Consider the following 20,612-nt stretch of genomic DNA (forward strand, 5'->3'; position numbering starts at 1 on the left):
TTTTGGTTTCCAGGTATAAAAATTCTTATAGATGGGACACTTCCAAAGTGCTTTGAAAATCCTGTTTGTGCAAAGCAGGCGTAGTCTGTGCTGATCCAGTGTCAGACACCAAAAGTACCTCTCAGATATTTGCCAGCTCCTAAAACTCTCTCTAAAACAATGCTAAATAACAGACCAACTCTGGTGTTTCTCTCGGAGCCAGTTTCCTTTTATTCAGTTCCCTCATTAGAGTCAGCAACAAATAAGTAGATAGAGCAATAATAAGGCTAAGTTTATCTTGTTTCCTCCACTCCCTTTTCTCACTCTATTACTAAGACTTGGAACAATAACAGGATGCCGGGATGCAGGATGGGAAAAGGCTGACTCCCAGCTGGAAAACCTTGGAGACTGGAGAGCTGAACACTCCCAGTATTGCTTAACGAAAAGAGAAGTGGATTTTTCTATTTGATCTTCGTTTTTAGTATTCTGTTTAACATTTTGGGATACTGTTGGGTTTAGTTTGCCTGATTTGGTACCAGACCGAAGCTCCGCCACCTCGGACTCGGGTAAGAGATAAAAGTTATTTTCTGTCCTTCAGCTATGGAGTTCATTTCAAAGGGTTTTTTACCTCCACCCATATAATTTCCAAATGTCTTAAATAATTTAAGAACTAGCAGCAAATGGGCTATGAATTTTATACATATCCACCAAATCCTTTGGGCCTTACATTGATGGCACCCATAGAAAGTTAAGCACAAACAGCAGAGCTGTTTACAATTGACACTGGAAGAGGAAAATCTCTGGCTTTGTTGGGGTATACCACAATATTCCCAGATTGTGTAAAAAAAGAGACATTTCATGCTTTTTTGGAGTATTGTGTTGTAATATTTAGATTGTGTTGCTGGTAATGGAAAAGAGATCATGACCATGATCGCTGTTCATTCATAATGGAAAAGAGGTGGAGATTGTGCTGCAAATTGCACCTGTAAAGCCTTCAGGAAGGGATTTCACTCGTGGTGGGGACAGGTGAAGGTCCAGGACTGTTTGCAGTAAGGCGGGGTGCGCTGGGCTGTGATTTGATGCAAATGTTTTATTGAGTTGGGGGTGGATTTGGGGTCTGTCTTTAAGGTGGTGGCTTTGCTGTGCCCAGGGCCAAGAGGTGACAGCCATGAGCTCTGGCCAGCTCTGGCATGTCTGTTTAGAACTAAGAGGGGAGTTTATACAAACTCAGATCAGTGATTCGGTCTCCTAATTCCCAAGTTTAAAGCATCCCAAGTACTTTAGCACCCTAACACTGGAGTGCCAGGTTTTACAGATCCTGTTCTAAAAGACCAGCCATTCTTATTTCAGAGGGTTCTTGATCTCAGTGGCTCACAAAGACGCATTTTTTTTCTGATGAGTTATTTTATGAGCAGTGGCTTGACACAAAAAGTTGGTTGAAAAGGCTTTTATCTCATCCTCGAGCCAGTGTAGCAGGTCCCTGAGCTAACAAGCTCGCTGTACAGCTTGCAGAGACAAAGCATTTATGCATAAGAGATGAACTGATAGTGGTTTTTCTGTAAGAAATCTATTCTGCAATAGTGGGACTGTCAGTGTGCACAGCACCTTACTGTGCTGGCTGTCACGCTGTAATAAAGATAAAGGAAGGAAAGAAATTCAAGGAAAAAAATAAGATATGGAAGAAGATGAATTTCTGTGAGAAAAGCTCTTCCATTCTTAGATCCCAGAAACATTCCAAGTTGGCTGTTTCTGCCGTTAACAAAGGTGTAGTTAATCAATGTGCCCCTGCCCCCTGTGAACATAAATCATTAGATCAACATTTGTAAAAGCACACAGTATTATAGATGTTCATGCAGAAAAATATATTAGACAAAAGCAAGGATGCTCCAATGATTTACAAAAGCTTCTCATCTTGGGTTAATTTGTGCCTTGTAACAACAACCCATATACCAGAAACAAATCACAGAAATGCTGACTTGAAATTTATCTCTGGTATCTCCAGGCGGTACATTTTATCCTGAAATAAAGGGTGACCCACGGGAGAAAAGGACACAGGATTCATTTAGCATATGAGAGCCTTAGAACAGTACAGTTTACTATAGAGAAGGATGTGAATTTAATTTGAAAGCAAAGGATAAACTCAATTTAAAAATCCTTCCTGCTTTTCCCACAAAGCCACAAACCTGGGGTTATTTTTCAGGCTGCTACAGCTGCACTGCAATGCAACAGGAAGCATTTCCCAAAGCTTTGCTCTTTAACAGAAGACCATAAAACTGTTCTCTAAACATTTTTAAAACAAGTTTTAACACTGAAATTGTGTCCTGGAAGAAGAGCATGTCCCTGAGCAATGTGCAGCTCGCAGAGTGCTGGATGTGGGGCACGGAGGCAGCTGAGGCAGGGCAGAGTTAACAGCCTTGCTGCCAGCTTTGCTTCACATCCTGCCTCTGCTGAGGGAAACTGCTCTGAAAACAGGATAGAGGTAAAAATCACTGGGCATGGTTCAGAAACTGCTGATTTACAGCCCTTATGGAACAAAGGACTTCACTGTCCATCCATAAACCAATTACTTCAATTAATATTTCAAATCAAAAATAGAAAAACTTTTGTGAAATTCTCTTTTCTTGTCAGGGTACTTGTCTACAAAACTACAGGCTTAATTCAGGCCAAACAATACTTTATATTTTCTAAAAGAGCAGAGGGTCACAGAATCGAGATAACTGATTATTTCTGGCAGCTGAGGTTTCTATAAGGAATCTTCATTCTATTTCCATCATAATTCCAGGTTTTTCTCAGGTTCTAGAAGTTTAATTCAGAAGTTCCCATGTTAGTGCCAAGAAGAAAATAAGAGGTTCCCTGGTTTTGTGAGAAATTTGTTGTGCATGAAATTACTTTGGTGTCTTCTTTTTTTTTAACCAACGGGTTTCCCTTGTTATCCTTGTGGGTTTACAAACTGGAAACCCCGCAAAGTTTAGCGCTGGTGTGAGTGGTTTCCCTTCCTCCCCTGAGCACAGCAGAGAGGAATTATTAGTGCAGACTGGAGGTTTGCTAGGACAGAGAGGTGCCCAGCTCAAAATCCCTGGACCCATTCCCACACAGGCCTTGGAAGAGCTGGAGGAGAACAGACCTTGGCAAGCCTGGAGCTGGACACTCGTTTGATCCACGATACGTCTTTTGGATCCACCTGTGGGCTTCCCTTCAGAGCCCTGCTCCTCCAAGGGCCATGCAGGTGTCGCAAACACAGAAGACAAACACTCTGGTGTCATGCTCATGACCAGGAGCCACCAGTTCTGCTGCCAAGGAACTCTCAGGGGCCCCGCTCCAGAGCCTGTCCTCAGCCCAGGCACAGAGCCCCTGCACGCCCAGAGGTCCCACCGAGCAATGCTGGGAATAAAGGTGTGCAAAATGAGGGCACATCTGTCCAGGAAACTCCCCTGCCCAGCCATCCAGGAGGGACTCCGGCAGTCTGACTCCCACCCCCAGACTGTCCCTGCCGGGGCTGGAGCCTCTTCCAAGCTCCAGGATCCAACAGGTTCTGCTTGGCTCCCTGCACACACCCTCAGTGTGTACCAGGATTCCTTCCCAGTTCCAGCCCAGGTTTCCCAGGGCAGTCTCAGACATCTCATTCCATAAAGCCATTTACTCCCAGTGCAGTAACACAGAACAGCTCGAGCTGGTGCCTCCCAGGATGGGTCCCAACCAAGGAACCCCTGGGCTTTTATCCCCTCACAGTCCAAGAGTGCCAAAGTCTCCCTCTCCCTCCTGAGCCCTTGGCTCCTGCCATGTCTCTGGCTGTGCCACAGCCCCCTGTGCCCTGTGCTGTGCACAGTCAGTGCCAGCTCCCAGCCCCTTTCCTGGGGCTCCACCCATTCCCAGGGCTCAGCCTGAGCTGCCCCCAGAGACCTGCACAGAATGGGTTCCTCACCACACCGCTCACCGCTGCACCTCCTGAACTCTGCAGTGAGGCTGGCCTTGGAATATGAAAAATTAATAAAAAATTGTGAAGAACCTGTTTGCAGTTCTTCAGTGCAGGAATACAAATCAGCCCCTTTCATTTGATTTTCACTCATCTGCATCTGAATTTCAGATCTGTCAGTAAGAATGGAACTAGCTATATTTTGAAAGCAAGCTTGTGCTGAATATGTTAGGTTCTCTCAGACTGCTGAAATGGAAGTTGTTGGGGTCTGATCTGTACATTTGCTGCTGTACACCTCTCTTAGGCAGGCAGTGAGATTTGGGGCCCAGCCCTCCCAGGTGCTAATTAGGACATTCACAGGACCTGAAGCAGCTCAAGCCCTGGGTTTTCTAGTGCTGGCAAAGACAGGAGAAGAGCACAAGGGCAACTTATCCCTCCGTTGCACTGCCTACATTTCAGTTTTGGTGCTCTGAGAATACCCCAGTAAAGGTTTATCATCAGTAAACCAGAGAGGGTCAAGAGGTGAACACTCTGGAAGACTTTTCTCCAGAAAGGTATTTTTGCGTGAGACAGAGAGCAAAACTCTTACAATAGATTAGCAGCTGCATGTGAAAGCTTTATCAAGTATTATCCACAAAAGTCCAGAACTTACAGTGAAAAATGCCCGGTATTTTAGAGAAGGCAAGCATGGTCACCTGGACAAATTAGGGAAATTGCACAGGTACCTTCCCAAAGAGCAGCAGAGAGGAAAGAGTGTTCTTCTACCCCAACACTGCTATCAGAAATGCCAGGAGTTACAGAGCACCATCGTAGTTAGAGGTAGACAAAAAGGCAGAAATGTTTTAAATTCCTCATTTTCAAAACCCAAAGAGGTCAGTTTTATTGTCCCAGTTGTCACCAAGACCCTTCTGTTCCTGTCCAGTTTCCCCAGCATCCTCTGTCACAACTTGAGGTGACAGAGGCCGCTGTTCCTATTACTCTGGTAAAAAGCCCCAAACCAGCAGTGGCCCATCTGGCTTTGTCCCCACTGCAGTCACCCATTTCTCTGCTTCCTCCTCTCTCCCAGGCCCACCAGCAACACCTGGAGTGGTGCTCCTGACACCTGGCAGAGCTCACCAGGCACAGGGTGGGTTATTGGCAGCACACAGGGGCCCCTCACCTCATTGTGCCTGACAGTGGGAAGGGAAATTCCACTTCCAGCACGTGTCTGGAGGATACACTCGAATTCCTTCTCCTGCCTTTGTCCACATTTCTAAGCAATGCTCTGCTAGGACCAGTCTTCCTTTTCCCCTTCCTTTAAACGATGCTATCTGCTGTGAATCTGTGGTCTGGAAATCCTCGAGGAGCACAAAGTCTACCTTGCAAAGTTTGGCTTGAGGAGACCAAGGGCCTGGTGTTGCTGTCATGCAAATGATAGGAAATCCTGCCATTGATGGGAATAGTTCCTGTGATGGGCTCAGCTCCATCAGCAGAATCCCCACTGGCACAGAGCTTTAGGCTGGCTTCTCCTTTCTATTTGTGGGATACTCGTCCCTCCACCTTCAGCCCTAGACCTGAACTCAGAAGAGATTTGCATTATCTTTCTGGCTTTTGCTGTCATTATCTTTCAGATATATATGGTCACTCTGCAAGAGAATCAATTTGCTCATGATCTTAAAGGCCTTTTCCAACTTTAACAATTCTGCGATTCTGCTAGGATTAGGCCAAGCAATCAATATTAGCAATAATGTATCAGAGTTTTGAACACGTCCTCTAGGAACCCAAACCTGCAATGAATTAGTGTATATTGGCTGTTTGCTCCGTGCTGTTAATTTAGGGGTTTAGGCTCTCATTAAAGCATAAACCATTATTGCACATTTTAGTCAGTGCACTCCACCTCAGACACTTAATCCAGCACACAAATTAAGAAGTGAGGGCAGAGAGCACAAGAGCTGGAATGCTTTTTGCAGTGGGTTCATTTTACAAAGATGAAAATATGAACAGGACAGGGTCAGAGCTATCACAGAGCTCCATCCTCTGTAGCACCATTTAACAAACACCTTTGCTTTGTACCCTGGATTTTACCCAGCAGCAGCTTTGGTAAAAGTTTAGGATTAGAACAGATACTGAATTACTGAATTGCACTTGGGCTTCAGTCCCAAACAGGAAGAAAGGGGAACATTTCCCTGTGGAATATATTGCCTCATTGCCCTGCTCTGAAGTGATGAGCTGCATCACCTGCCAAATATGGACTGACCTTCAGCTTCTTTAGATGAAGAGAAAGGGTTCATTCACACCAGAAAGAGGTTTTCAGTGGCCAGGATTAAAACGTGAGCTGTGGCAGAAATAAATGTTCCACTTACACAGCCTCTAAAGAGAAAGGTTCCACTTCATCTTAAGAAATATCTTTATTAAATCACAACCACTCCCGCATGGAAGCAAATCCACACAGAAGAGAGTCCCACAATTTACAACAGCTTTCCTCATCTTTTTCAGCTTCCCTGTGTCTGAGGCCTGAATTTTCAGGCTCTCCAGCTTCCCTTTATCAGCACATTAAAGTGGAAATTTGCTTCCCTAGTTTTATTTTGATTTAAAGATGAAATTTTCCTGACAAGAGCTAAGCTGTAACGAAAACTATTGAAAGGCTCATTGTAAATTCACAAGAGCAGTATTAATATCATTTGCATCACCTCACAAACACGGAGATTATAACAATGGAAATGTTCCAGGAAAGGACTGTAACTATAGGGATGGACATAAAAGGTCTTAAAGTTAATTAAGCCAGGTCTACAAGTCTTGTTGGATAAGTGCAGGAAATAGAGAAGAATGAACGGACATTTGAATGAGATATTTGAAAAAGGGAGAAAAACACTGAACACTAAACAAAATCTATCCAGACACACCCTGGTTTTTTAGCCTCTTGCCCACAGAAGACAAGAGATTTATGTATATGTACATGCTTTCTTTATCTGCCACAACATTAATTTTCAGAGGAAATACTAATGCATTCAGTTACCCCAGAGAATACCCTGGACAAAGGAATGAGCACACAGAGCCAGCTGAGCACGGTTCTTCTGCTGCAGATTACTGTTAATGCAATAAATATCAATTACTGTGACCTGGGCATGATGCTCCTGTTCCAGACAGATACTTTTGCTCTTGAGCTTTTGTTAAAGGAAAACATAGAGAGAAAAAATTTTATCTGCTGTAAACACAGCTACATTGTGCTTTTTAAAAAATCATATTTATTGCAAGTGGTTCCTCAAAGGAGAGGGACTTTTCCTTAATGAGGGGGACTCAGCTGGAGCTCTGTGCTAGGAGGCCTCTCTGATATCAAGGATTTATGTGGAAGCAAAGGGAAAGTGGAGAAAGCTCTTCAATACATTATTCTTATTTGTACCTTATTTTGTTTCAGCTTGGCCAAACTCTGAAACACCCAGAGGCAGCTTCAGCCTCTGGGAGCTGAGCTGACCAGGGGAAGCACAAGAACAGATCCAGTCTGAAAGGTGCACACAATTTACTGTAGGGAGCAAAGCTTCTGCTCAGAGAGGCTGGGGAAATCTTTTTAGTGATCACAAACACCTCCAAGATGCCCAAACTATTCCACTTCTGCACTGGAACGAGCAAGTAATTCTTGGAGGATTCTCTTGTCCTCCTGCTCCCCAAAAATCAAACAGCACGGGACTGTGGGGGATGCTGGGGATGAGGGGGCTCAGTGAGACACCTGCACCTCTCTCTGTCCCACTGGAGCCACCTCAGTTTGGGATAAGCAAAAGAAAACTGACTCAGAGCAAGGGAGAACAAAGCTGGATCTACAGCCAGGTAAATATGTCACAGAGACTGACAGAGAGCCCCTTCCCAGGGGGAGTATACCCGATCATCTCTGAAATTTGCTTTTGGATACAAGGAAGGGAATAAGTTCTTTGCCTGTCTGTGACACTGGCACTTCATCACTATTTTCAGCATCTGTCTTTATCAATAATTAATCCAGATGGGAGGTATCTTCCTCTTAACTTTTTATCTTGGACAAGGAATCCAGAGGGGGAAATGTCTGCAGTTCCAAGCTACTCGTGCAGGGTTATCCCACCCATCTTATCAGCTCACTTCAGAGCAGAAGGGCTGCATTTAACCCAAAGTTAACCCCTCAGAATGGCTCTGGCTTCAACAGCATTTGGCAACTGTCATCACAAGACATGTGGCCAAGAACGTTTTCTGGCATTTGATTGTTTGTTTCACCCCTAAAACATTTGCAAAGTAAATAAATCATACCAGTCATAGGTACTGTGAGATTTCTGATCTTAAAAAATTGAATGCTCCAAACCAAGAGAGCTCAGAATCTGTGTGACACCATGATGATGAGGTGAGGATGTTCTGTACCAATCCCCAACCTCTGCCTGTGGGTTTGAGCATATTCCCTAAACACCAGAATACTCCTGCTCCTCACTCAGCCCTCATACACTTGCTGCCAGGGACCAGAAGCTGTAAAGAGCTACAGCAGAGTAGTTTGTGACCTTAAACTCCACGGGATCCATGCTGTCAACAACCAAGGGAAAGCCAAAATTTTCTGTTTATGATAATATTTTTATTTGCTACAAAAGAGCATCAAAAATTGGTTTAATAATTTAATCACAAATGACATCAAAATACTTCAGCAGCTGCATTTACACTGGGCACTGGGCTTAAGCACATTTTATCCCTTGTTATATTTTGTACTGACATATTTGTACATGAAGTAAAAGACTTTATGCATGGAAGGATTGGGCAATACCACTTCTTTAAGGGACTCTAATCCATGTTGGGAATACTTCAGGAAAAGCAAAGCATTATGTGACTATAGGAGAAAGGCCAGAGTCAGAACCCTTAAGCAGCCCCAGAATATTTCAGTGCTTCATGCATTGTATCTGTCCCATTTCAAACTGGTTCTCATCAGCTCTCGAGTGTCTCTACAGCTTCTGTGGTGACAATTAACATTATCATGAGAAATGAGCAAAGCCAGGGATTCTGCACCTGGCACGAGACATGATCTGCACACTGAGAGTGGGAAATGAGGAAGATTGCTTAACTCACCTCAGACTGAGTGTGGCTCTGATGGACCTCCACATGTGTTTCTCTCCTGGGCAGAAGGTCAGCAGATTTACCAAGACTGGGGATTTCTTGCTGAACATACCAGCAGGATGTTCAGCAAGAAAGCAGTCATCCCTTAAAACAACAATTAGCTGCATCACCAAACTGATGAGAAGAAATTCTATACTGTCACTGCTCATTTTAATGACTGCAAAGCATTGTTTTACCTCCATCACATCTGTCATCCACAGCAAACAACTGTCTCGGTTTTGAAAGACAGGTGTCTGCTAAGGAAGGCAGAAGCCCCCCCTTGAAGTGGCAGATATAACCCCTTTTCCCTCTAAGTTATTATATTTTGAAATCAAGGGCCTTTAGGCGAAGATGTGGGAAATAGGAATAACAGTTCTTTACTCTATATATATATATATGTGTATAACCAGTCAAACAAAACAACAATAACTCTGGCAGTAACAGCAATCACAAACCCAGTGCCAGCCTTCTCGGCTGCCGGGCCCTTTCCCCTCGGGTGCAGTTCCGCTCGCAGCCGGCAGGGGCGCTGGCGGCTCCCGGTGAGCAGGGCAGGTGCGATGGTTCCCCCGCGGCTGCAGGGGGCGCTCCGGAGCGAGCTCGGGGAGCACGCGGCACCGGTGCCCCGGGATCCCGGGGAGGGATGGAACAAAGGCTTCACAAACCCCTGGGCAGCCGATCCCGGTGTCCAGCCGGACCCTCGGGAACAGCAGGCTGAAACAGCAGGCTAGAACGGCAGGCTGGAGCGGCAGGGACGAACGCAAATCCCTGGTGGCAGACGAGATGTATCCAGATGGGAGAACCCCACGGAGGCCCAGGCAGGCAGGGCGAGCAGGGCTACAGCGTAGCGAAAGCTCGAAGCAGCAGCGGGGCAGGGCAGCCACAGCTCGGCCTCCAGCAGGGCAGGGAAAGCGGCTTTTGGGGTCCCGGCGTTGTTTCCAGCAGGAAGAAAGAACGGCCAAAAAGAAAGAAGCAGCAGCTCCTTTCTCTGCAGCTTCTCTCTCCGGACGCTCAGAGCGAACTGCCCCCACACCCAGGTGTAGACAAAGGAGTAGCCAGGTCCGCCCCACTCCCCTTTTGTCTTTCTTAAGTACAGCTATTTGTCCCCTAGCAACTTGCATATGGGAGAAAATTCCTTTAACAGGAAAAAGCTAAGACTAAACTGAAACCCCAACAACAACCCTCAGTTAAACTCTCATTTCAACAACAGAAGTCATTCAAGAATTATTAATTCAGCTAATCCAAAAATAGTGCTTCCTTAATGTCCCTGAAAAGACCAGTCCAGTAACAGAAACATTAACATATATTTAATTTGCTTCTCAATTACTAGATTTACAAGAAAGAAACTCAGATAAAAACCAGGTTACTACAGATTGACAGGAAAATTATTTGATTAAAAATGAGAATAGGAATCAAAGCTTGTGCACGTGACCCAGAGGAGCAGCTCCTTGTGGGTGGCTCATTTTCCTGGGTAAGATTTTTGACGTGACACAGAAAAATAAGTCCTAGATATTCTCGACTTATGTGGAAGTTGCAAACTTTTGTACAGACTCTCCAGGCCTTCTTTTATTAGATCATGTAGGGGTTCATTTCCACAAACAGAAGGGTTTCAGATCCCCAGATATGCTTAAACTAACACTACCCAACAAAAGGCTACCAGGTACCTAAAGAACACAGAACAACCAGGCACAACCTATCAGCCCATCTTCCAAATCTTCACAGGCAAAGAGATTCTTTGAGGTTTTCTTGAATTCTAACAGAAGCCAAATTCAGAGCTGATTCTGAGCTGTGCAGGTATTATGTAAAGGGAAATCAAGATCAAGGCCAAACAAATGTGTATTTGTGAACAGGAAATTGAATACACCAGCAACACACATTCAATAATTTTGTAACAAATCCATTCTTTATCAGATACGAGGCAGGTAGGAGCATAGACAGCACCCTCCAGACTGCAAATATGCTTTTGAAAGTTTTTTGAAGATGCACATTAAGAGAAGGTTAACTAGAAATTGAGAGAAACCAGCAGAGGTTAAAAATCCTTCCACCTTTGAGATTTTGGGCCTTAGTGCTTCACTGTCTGACAGGACTCTCTCAACTCAATCAGATTTATCAGCAAGGAACAAACAAGACCATCCTTCCTCACTCATTCTGTTTACAACCAATGTCTTCTTGGACCATACATTTCTTATTTTCAGCTCGCACTCTGCCTTCTCTCAGGATTCACTGCAGCACTTTAAACCAGCAGGTCACTCACTAAAATGCAAGCAGGGGTGTCAGGATCGCTGGGAGGCTGGGGGTAGATTCATTTTTTGCTACTCACCCATCTTTAGGGCACAGATTGTCACTCACTAGCTTGGAGGGCGGCTTTTCTTCTTTCAAAAGGAAAAAAAAAAAAAAAAGGATAAAAAAGGAAAAAAAGAAAAGAAATCCCGCCAAACCAGGTCTTGCCTCTCTCATTTTTTCCCAGTTCTGTATCTGAGGTAACAGAAAGACTGGGAGCACAATTTGGCTGCCTTCTTTCCACCAAGGCAGTAAATCTTTAGTGTATACAGAGCAAGTATTTACAGGGCTTTTATAGCCAAATTTCTTAATTTCCAGAAGAGAAATCTGTCCTCGCTGAGGAGTCTATCCATCCATGACATGAAGTTGTATTGTGCATCATCCAGGAGAAACTTCCTGGTGAGCTGAATAGACAGGGAGAAAACCATTAATACACTTCCCCCAGGCCTACCAGAAATGTGGGGCTGAAATCACAAAGCGATTTCAGATTAGAATTAATTCTTTTTCCCTGGGAAAAAAAAAAAAAAAAAAAAAAGAGGAGCCAAAATCAGAAGTGCTGAATTATGTCCTCACCTGTGTTCATACACTGCTGCAGCATCCACACCAAGAACTGAGCAGCACCACGAGTGCTCTTACAACACTGCTATTTTTAAAGTAGCAAGTTTACTTAAGATATTGCTGAAGTGTCCATTCAAAGGTACTATCCCAAGCAGAAAAATGTCATTTTCCAATCAGTTTTCAGGCAGGCATTTGCACTCCAGATTGTTCAGTCATCAAAGTGGCTATTTACTTAAAGGTACAATCACTGCATATAAAATGGCACTTTAGAACCAGTTCCAGGCAGGCATTTGCACTCCAGACTGTTTAGTCATCAGTGGAAATCACTTCTCACATGCATAAAATCCACACAAGGACAATCAAAAATCCAACCCCAGGTAGTCAGGCACGAGGCCCGTTGAAATCAGCTCAGTAATCTGGAAGGGAACAAGCAGCACAATGTTCTCAGGAAAGGCTTATTTTGATCACTGTGAGGGGACATGTGACAGACAAAGAGAAACACCGAGTTCTGCCCCGACAGAAATTACATCTGAAAATGCAAAAAAATAATTCATCTGAGTCAAACATTGCACGATTCCCTTAGCCAGCTGGTTTCAGTGTCACTAAGGTTTGAGGACCTCCCCAGTTCCCGTTGTCACTGGGTGCCCTGAGCTCCTGTCCCACAGGAGCCCCGGCAGCGCGGCATGACCACGGCTCAGCCCGCGGATGGAGGGGAACGGGACAGGTAACAACCTCACCTGGGCAGGGACCCCTTCTGCTGCTCCCCTGGGAGCCATGGGCACAGCCATGGGCACCAATCCCAACCTAACAACCTCACCTGGGCAGGGACCCCTTCTGCTGCTCCCCTGGGAGCTGGGCACAGCCATGGGCACCAATCCTGACCCAACAACCTCACCTGGGCAGGGACCCCTTCTGCTGCTCCCCTGGGAGCTGGGCACAGCCATGGGCACCAATCCCAACCTAACAACCTCACCTGGGGACACCTTCTGCTGCTCCCCTGGGAGCCACGGGCACCAGTTCTGAGCTGAGGGAACTGGGACAGCAAAACCTGAGACCATTGTGTCTCCTGTCCCTGGTCCCTGTCAGGACACCACAGACACGTTTCAGTCCTCTGTGCTTCCAATGCCCCTTTTGGAAGGGATAATGCTTTTTATCTGCCTGCAGGGCTTTTCAGAGACGTGAGGAGCTTTATTAATCCAGGTTTGCACAGCCCTTTATGGCCCGTGAAAGGCAGCATTAAGAACTGCTAAGGCTATTTTCCTTTAATAATGTTCTGCATGCTCACCAAAGCTGCAGCACTGAAAAGAAAAAAGATCATTTATCCCCCTCCTGTGTTTGGTGTGTTAACTTTCTGTCTCTTAGGGCTCACTGCATTCACACATTTAGTTTTGGTCCTATCCATCATACAGATGGGAGATTAATGTTAAAATGGATTCTGTGTGGCCAGGCTGTTCGGAGGCATTCTGCTCCCTGAGACCAGGTCAGATTGTGCCCTCTGTATCTGCCATGGTTTCACTGAGCACAGCAATTTTGGAGGTGTTTAGATAGTGTATCAAAGAATATTTTTTGCATCTGAAAAATAATTTTTCAGTGCTGTCTACTCCAAGAAAGACTAATCTTTTCATAGGGGGTTTTTCATTTTCACTTACATCATTCAGATTCCAATAAGTAAAAATAATCTTTCATTTCCAGCCTTTCTCACAGTCAGTTATGCAAATTATCTCAACAACATGGACATAACCCTTTTAAAATGTGTTTCTTTTCTTGTGTATGACAGCCACTTTTAGCAAATTTCTCTCTCAGGATGTTCATTATCACCACTCTACCACTATTTGGGTTTTTTGGATACTGAAAAATTCTCAAAGTTAAGTATAAGGTTTTAGTATGATCGACCAGAAAATTACATCATTTCAGAGGCAAGTGTCCCTCATTTCCTAAAATCTCTGTACAGAAGCCTGGTTTAACCTTTGTTTAACACACAAGCATAGAACAAATTTCTTTGCCAACTGAACTACCCTTGCATAAGCATTAATATACACTTTTAGAGTGAGAAGCAAACTAGGTGAGAGGCAAATACCAGAAAAAACCAAAAAACCGTAAATGTTCATAAGAATATTTCATCCAATGTGGTTTCATTACATGGAGACTGTATTTACATCAGCTGTTCATCACCTTTACAGTTGATTACTTGCCAAAAACCTGTAAAAGCAAATTTTAATTAGTACAGTATTGTCTGTATCTCCCCCCGACATTTTTTTAATAATTACTCCCAGTCTGGAAGAAGAAACTGTGCTATGTGAGTCATGTGTCACATAAATCACTTTGAATACCAGAATTTCTCAGTTAACTGTCTACAGTACCCTGCAGACCAAGAGTTATTTGCTAAAATAATTCAACACATAAAATGAATAATATGGGTGGGAAAACCCATCATTTGCTGGAAGAAAATTTAAGAGCAGAGACAGAAACTCAGCTGCTTGAATAAACCATTTCCTGCTAGCTTTCAGGAACATTTACGGTCCCTGATTAGGTTGAAAGAATCTGGAACTGTTGGGCTAATCAGGCAGCAACGCAGGGGTAACTGGGGGCTGTTGTGAGGGCAGAGCAGGGCAGGGACTCGTGGCAGCATCCAGGAGACCCACGTGCATTCCAAAGCTGTGCCGGAAGCCTGGGGGGGTCACTGCTTGAAGGGATGCACCTGATTCCCTCCCCTCAGTCCTGGCTGTCCCAGCAGACACAGGAAGAAAGGAAAAGCTGATCCCTACCTGTAAATAATCCCCTGTTATCCCTCAGAAATGTTCTTGCTTGTGGCTCCATGGGAATGCCTTCTGCTCAGGCATGGGAATGACCCCTTCTGCTGCTGCCTCTGGCAGTGAGAAGTGCTGGGAAGGAGAACTGTCATGGCCAGAAAAGAGAGAGCATTTAGTGCAGCTTGTCAAGAGCTGACAACCCTGGGACGCGGCATCCCCGGAACGTGGCCTTCCCACCAGGACAGAGCCCTTATCCCGCCACTGCTCCGCAGGGCCCCGCTCCGTACGTGCTGCCAGGGAGGAGCATTCCTCAACACTGGGAGGAATTCAGTGACAGGCTCAGCAAAGGCTGCCAGCTGCCAAATTTGGGAACAGGTGCATGGTGCCATGGAGGAAGTGTCCCCGGGGTCAGCCTGTCCTACGGGGCAAGGCACCTCCCATGTCCCTGGAGAAGAGGGAGCTCCAGTGTGCACTGTCATTTCCCCAAAATGAGCAGTTTGAAAGATGCCAGAGGTGAAGCAGAAATCAGTTTTTGCAAGAGGCTCTCCCACCTCCATCTGGGTTTGATCTGCAGTGCCAGAGGCAGCCAAGGTCCTCCAAACTACTGCCAAACGAGCCCTTCACTTACCAGGGAGGCTGGGCAAATATGAGCAAGGAATCAATTAATGAGGAGTTAAAGGAATTGAAGACTCTTTATGATGCCTTTTCCTGGTCTTAAAATCAAGAGTCATATACGGTTAGAAGTGGAAAAGGGATTTTACCTTGGTATTTATTTTAAGGATCCTTAGGTGCACACGTCCAGGTCATATGCATCGAGATGCACCCCGCCGAGTCTATCTCTGTGTCCGCCCCCCCCAGCATTGGGTATATCATTATAGGTTTTACTAATTAGCAGATCTATCAAAGATTCCCCAATGAGAGGCTCAAGTGAGCCCCCCCTCCCCAGGGAACCTTCCCCTGGATGGTTCTATCTTGGTTTACAGAATGTGTTCTGGAGAGGACCTTGGGGTCTGGGGCACACTGATCCCTGGCTACGAAGCTTCTAAATGTTGAGTCTCTCAGCTTAACAAACAAGTCCAAGAATGTAGGCAAAAAGCACTAGGAGTACAGAAGTTGTAAAAAGGTATAACAGGGGTATAAAAGAAAAGGCAAAAATCTTCATGGCATCATTTAAAATCTACAAAGCCAAAGATGGACACGCTGAGTGAAAGGGGTAGCTAAAGTTTCAGCTGAAATGCACATATATCTAAATAATTCAGTCAGCACTTTCTGGTTTAAAACTTCCAAGCAGCAGCTCAGCACTACAGGAGAGCTCCACTCAGCACAGCAACAAGAGAAAAGGACTTTCAACACTCCAGTCTGTTCTTTGGCGGAACCACAGCCTGTGCTGGTTGGCATTGTCCAACTGGCTTCCTTTGGTTATCATGTTTTGTAGTTTTACAGTAAAAGTCAGACCTAGGCAATCACAACAGAATCATATCACTGCCTTCCAGTTTCCAGTTATAAAACATTCATCATCAAAAATAAAGCATAGAAAAACAGCTAAATCATACTCATTTTTCTAAAAATATTCAGAGTCAAGCTAAGTGCATAGAATAGAAAAAAGTAGCTAAATCAAAAAGCATTGTTTGAATCCAGAAAACTGTATTAAACACAGCTTATCTATTAAAAAGCAACTTCAAATCCACCTTATTCAGTCACTTCCTACACAGCCACAAAGGAGGAATGTTCCTCAGTTTATGTACAACAATGTGGGAGAGAGAACAGTAGAGGAAAGCAACATTTCATGGTAAATAAAATCTTTTTTACTGACAATGATGCTGCACCACCGGATAACACTGATTGCTTGGTTACCAAAGAGTAATTTTGGAAATGTCTCAGCACCTTCCTGATGAAAATATTAATTTAATCTCACATCTATCAACCTGTGTGATGCCAACTTCTCATCACAATTAACAGGTTTATTTTTGATGTGCATGCTGACAGCTCCTAAAAGCTAATGGAAAGTCATTTATGTGCAATTTGAAGTCTGATTACTTGAGTGTTAAAGTTCCCTGACAATCCTTTATATTGGGAACGGGAAATTTAGGAAGAAAATGAATCAGCTTTGATACATTAAAATAACTCCTCTGATAAGAAAGTCAGGCCTAAAGTTTGCTAATATTAATACAGGATGCAAAAATACAGTTTCACCTGAAAATCATTTCACAAATTATCATTTTGCAGATGTTAAAGCCTGAGAACAGGGGATAAAGGAACTTTATGTGAGTCTCCAAAAGTTTCAGAAGACAAGGAGTTGAATCAATAGATGAGCTCTTAAGGAAAGATAATTTGCTGTATTGTACTTGGAATTGATTAAAAATTTCACACAAATCACTTTCTCCACCAAAAAAAAAAAAAAAACCACCAGATTTTATTCTACATCAATATTTTCCATATGAAGATATTGACTACAGCATATTTTGTGTTGGGGCATGTCAAAACACTGCATTTGGGTTTCTCAAGCCTGAATGTTTCATTTCAAGTGGAGTTAACTCAAGCTCAGCCATGGTGCCAGGGGCTTCCCTGTCCTTGTGCGCAGGGGGGACTCCGGCTCTGAATCTGCTCCTCAGGGCAATGACAGTCACTCAGGGGGATGCTGGCCTTCATACCAACATTCAAAACTCACTTTTTATTGAATTGAAATACTTTGTGTTGGTTTTTACAGTTGTCATCCAGCTAAAACTGCTTCATAGAAGGAAGAAGCCTTCAAATTTTGATGCTGAGGCAAATGAAAAGAAACAAAGAGATCAAACTTCCCTACAGAAGGAATGTCCATTTGCACCTCTATGTGTGCTCCCTCTGCTTAATCTGATTCTGTTATTTATATTTTTGCATTTCTATATTACTTTCCAGGCTACAGAAGAAGATGAGCCACTTTATTCTACTTTTCTCATTGTTCCTGGCTCCAGCATTTGCTGATGGAGGAAGCCAGAAATCAACCCAAAACCTTTGTTCAAACAATGTCAGCCACAAGCGCCAGAAGAGAGACTGGATATGGAACCAAATGCACATCAAGGAAGAGATTGATACACCTTTGCCACACCATGTTGGCAAGGTAAGCAGCAGCCTGTGAGCAATGAGTGACTGAAAATAGCAAACAAGAATCCTGAAAAATGTTGTTTGCAGTCTGAGCAGGAGAGATGAAAAGGAAATAGAAATGGGACTTAATACCTACATATTAACATGTTAAAATCTTCAAAATGTGGGCAAAGAGTAAATGAAAAACAGTATCAAAGGGATTTTAATTCCTTTGAAGAATACAAATAAATTTAAGGGAATGGCAGGTCTGGAGATGCCACAATGTGGGAACAGCCACGCTACCTGCAGGTGCATGATTAGGAAGGAAGTCTGGTGCCTGATACATGTCAGTATTTTTCTGGAAGCACAAGATTCTTTCAGAAACCTCAGAGATCAGCAAATAAAATGTATGTATTAAAACACACAGTTCCATCTCTCAGCTTGGACACCAAACACGAGTGCTATGTTTCGAAATACTGTTACACAATCAAAAATATTGTTGCACAAAGCAAAAGCAAATCATTTTTAAAAATACTAACAAGCACTGACCTGCTTGCAAACTCATTTTCTTCAGGGCAGTGCTCATAAAAGCCTGTTATTAACTGCATATCACCCAGGAAAAGTTCTCCCAATCTAGTCTTTCAAAGTGATGCACTGTGACACTTTGCAGATAAATGCAGCTGAACGTTTTCCTGCCCCGTACAACACTCACATCTGTCAGGGCTGTCTCAGCAAAGTCAAACAGGCCTTGCTGGCTGCTCTTGGCTGCCAGAAAGCACCACAGAGAAAGCAAAGAGGCCACAGGGTCCTCTCAGCTACCACAGGGCATCTCTGTTTCATTTCAGACCAATTCAGCCCCAGACTGAGGAGCAGCTTCTATTCCTGGAGCTGTCCTAAATAAGATTAATTCCCTTTGTACAACTCCGGGGTGTTTCAACAATCTCCTGCTTGCTGCTGCCGTGGCTGCTCGGTGTATCTGCAGCACTGAGCCCTTGATAAACCCTTTAAAGAAAGGCCCCGGGAGCAGCATGGCAGGGCTGAGTGACAGCTGCAGGAACGTGCTGACACGTTCCGATTTTATCGTGCACCACCTTGCTGCTTTCCTTTGTGTGCTCATCCTCAGCACCAGAAAAGGCATTCTGAGAAGTTTGTACTTTTTGCACTGAACAGGTACATAAAAACTGAGAAAGAAGGCACTGACTAGCCCATCCTTGAGACAGGGGTGAGGTTATTTCTCATGTGACATCTCCAGAGTTGTGAACTGCTCTCCAGCAGCCCCAGCAGCCAGAAGCGTGATTGAGGAGTGAGGGGTGGAAATATTAATGACACATTTCAAAAGAGAAAACCGAAATTGTAACAATGCTCAACAGTAAATGACAGCTACAGGATAAATCAAATCCTGAATACACAACAGGTGACATTGATGATAACATCGGTAACAAAAGGCTAGAAATACTTGGTCAAACCCAGCAATCCTTGATAATTAGCTGGCTGAAATAAGAATGCTGATATAGTGCATGGAAAATCGTGGTTTAAATCATCTCTCAGTGTCCCTGGATGCGTGAGGGTATAGAAAGGGAAGCATCATCACATTATCTGCAGATCAAGTAGCGTGCAAAAGCATTTATAATTGGATTAAATTATATTTTAAAACAGATTATTGTTCATTCCTCTTATCCCATCCTTTTCTCATTGCATATAACCTTAAATTTTAAAATCTATGGGGTGGAAATGTAACCTTCCTGTCAGTCCATGAGGCTGAAGACTGCCTATTAAAAGACTGCATGTGACTGAGCTGTGGCAGGAATTCTGCTAAGTGCTAAGGAATAGAGGCTAATGCTGAATAGTGTCAGGAGTTGTGAATACAGATTTGTTCCTGTAATCCTGTGGAACTGAGCAAAAACCCCTGGCAGGTTCAGAAAGTTGCAAACAAGAGCAACTCAAACTGAACCGTAGCTCACGTTTAGACATAATGAAGTTAATTATCTGTAAGTGTTGGCTGCATGAACAATTTATATCTTTAGGAAATATGAGATATTATTTTAAAAAAAGCTTTTTTCTATATACACCAGCAAGTTTCAGTGTGAATGCAAGTGCCATCCTATAACCCCAGATGCTGCTGTGGTGCTGTTCAGTGATGCCCCAGCTGACAGCAAAAGTCCTGAGGGCTGCTCTGGTTCCCAATGGGATGAAGAATTCCTGACTGTATGAATCCTCTGGGAGAAACTGCTGCATCGAGCTGCCAAGCCCCACCCTTATCTCTCTGAATTACACTTTCCTTCCAGATCACATCCAGTGTAAGGAACAACAACGCCAAGTACATCATAGAGGGTGAATATGCCAACACCATTTTCAAGGTGGAGGAGACCAGTGGGGACGTCTACGCCTTTGAGAGGCTGGACAGGGAGAAGAAGGCAGAGTATGAGCTGACAGCCCTCATTATTGACAGAACAAACAACAGGTCACTGGAACGCCCCTCCAAATTCATCATCAAGGTGTATGATATCAACGACAATGCCCCTGTGTTTGTACAAAAGGTGTTCAATGGATCTGTCCCAGAAATGTCACCAGTAGGTATGTCCTCCCTCACTCATCTCCCTCCATGGCTGGGGTTAAAAAGCAGAATTTATACTAACTATGCAGCTTGAAAATCTTTTTCTAGGAACCTCAGTCACCAAAGTGACAGCTGTGGATGCTGATGACCCAACAGTGTCAGGTCATGCCACAGTGACCTACCAAGTCACTAAAGGAGGCGAATATTTCACCATTGATGACTCTGGTAAGTCAGACACACAAATGTCCTTACACTTTGTCCTTACCCTACCCTTTGAAGAAAACGCAGTTTTAAGCCTTTTTCATTCTGGAAAAGAGAAATAATAATTCAAAAATATAATTTTAAACATGATTTAGAAATGTTTTGCATTCACACTCCGCAGTGCCACAGTCCCCATCTGGAAATGAACTAATAAAATCAGGAAATCAACTGCCATGAACATGAGAAG

At 44.0% G+C, this 20,612-nt stretch overlaps 1 protein-coding gene across 3 annotated transcripts in view; it reads left to right on the forward strand.

The window, feature by feature from the left end:
* The first annotated feature begins 312 nt into the window (after nucleotides 1-312).
* The window catches only part of CDH5 (cadherin 5), a 30,403-nt gene continuing 10,103 nt past the window's right edge, over nucleotides 313-20,612 (forward strand). Inside the window, exons 1-4 of one of the 3 annotated variants that reach the window (XM_032121882.1) lie at nucleotides 313-545; nucleotides 17,446-17,647; nucleotides 19,896-20,184; nucleotides 20,273-20,389. In XM_032121882.1, coding sequence (XP_031977773.1) covers nucleotides 17,459-17,647; nucleotides 19,896-20,184; nucleotides 20,273-20,389 — 595 coding nt within the window. In that variant the 5' untranslated portion in view covers nucleotides 313-545; nucleotides 17,446-17,458. Of the gene's footprint in view, nucleotides 546-12,394; nucleotides 12,525-17,445; nucleotides 17,648-19,895; nucleotides 20,185-20,272; nucleotides 20,390-20,612 lie in introns of those variants that run through there. The other 2 variants (XM_032121880.1, XM_032121881.1) reach the window with 2 other exon arrangements.

This window comes from Corvus moneduloides, chromosome 12, assembly GCF_009650955.1.
Source record: "Corvus moneduloides isolate bCorMon1 chromosome 12, bCorMon1.pri, whole genome shotgun sequence".
Classification (NCBI taxonomy): Eukaryota; Metazoa; Chordata; class Aves; order Passeriformes; family Corvidae; genus Corvus; species Corvus moneduloides.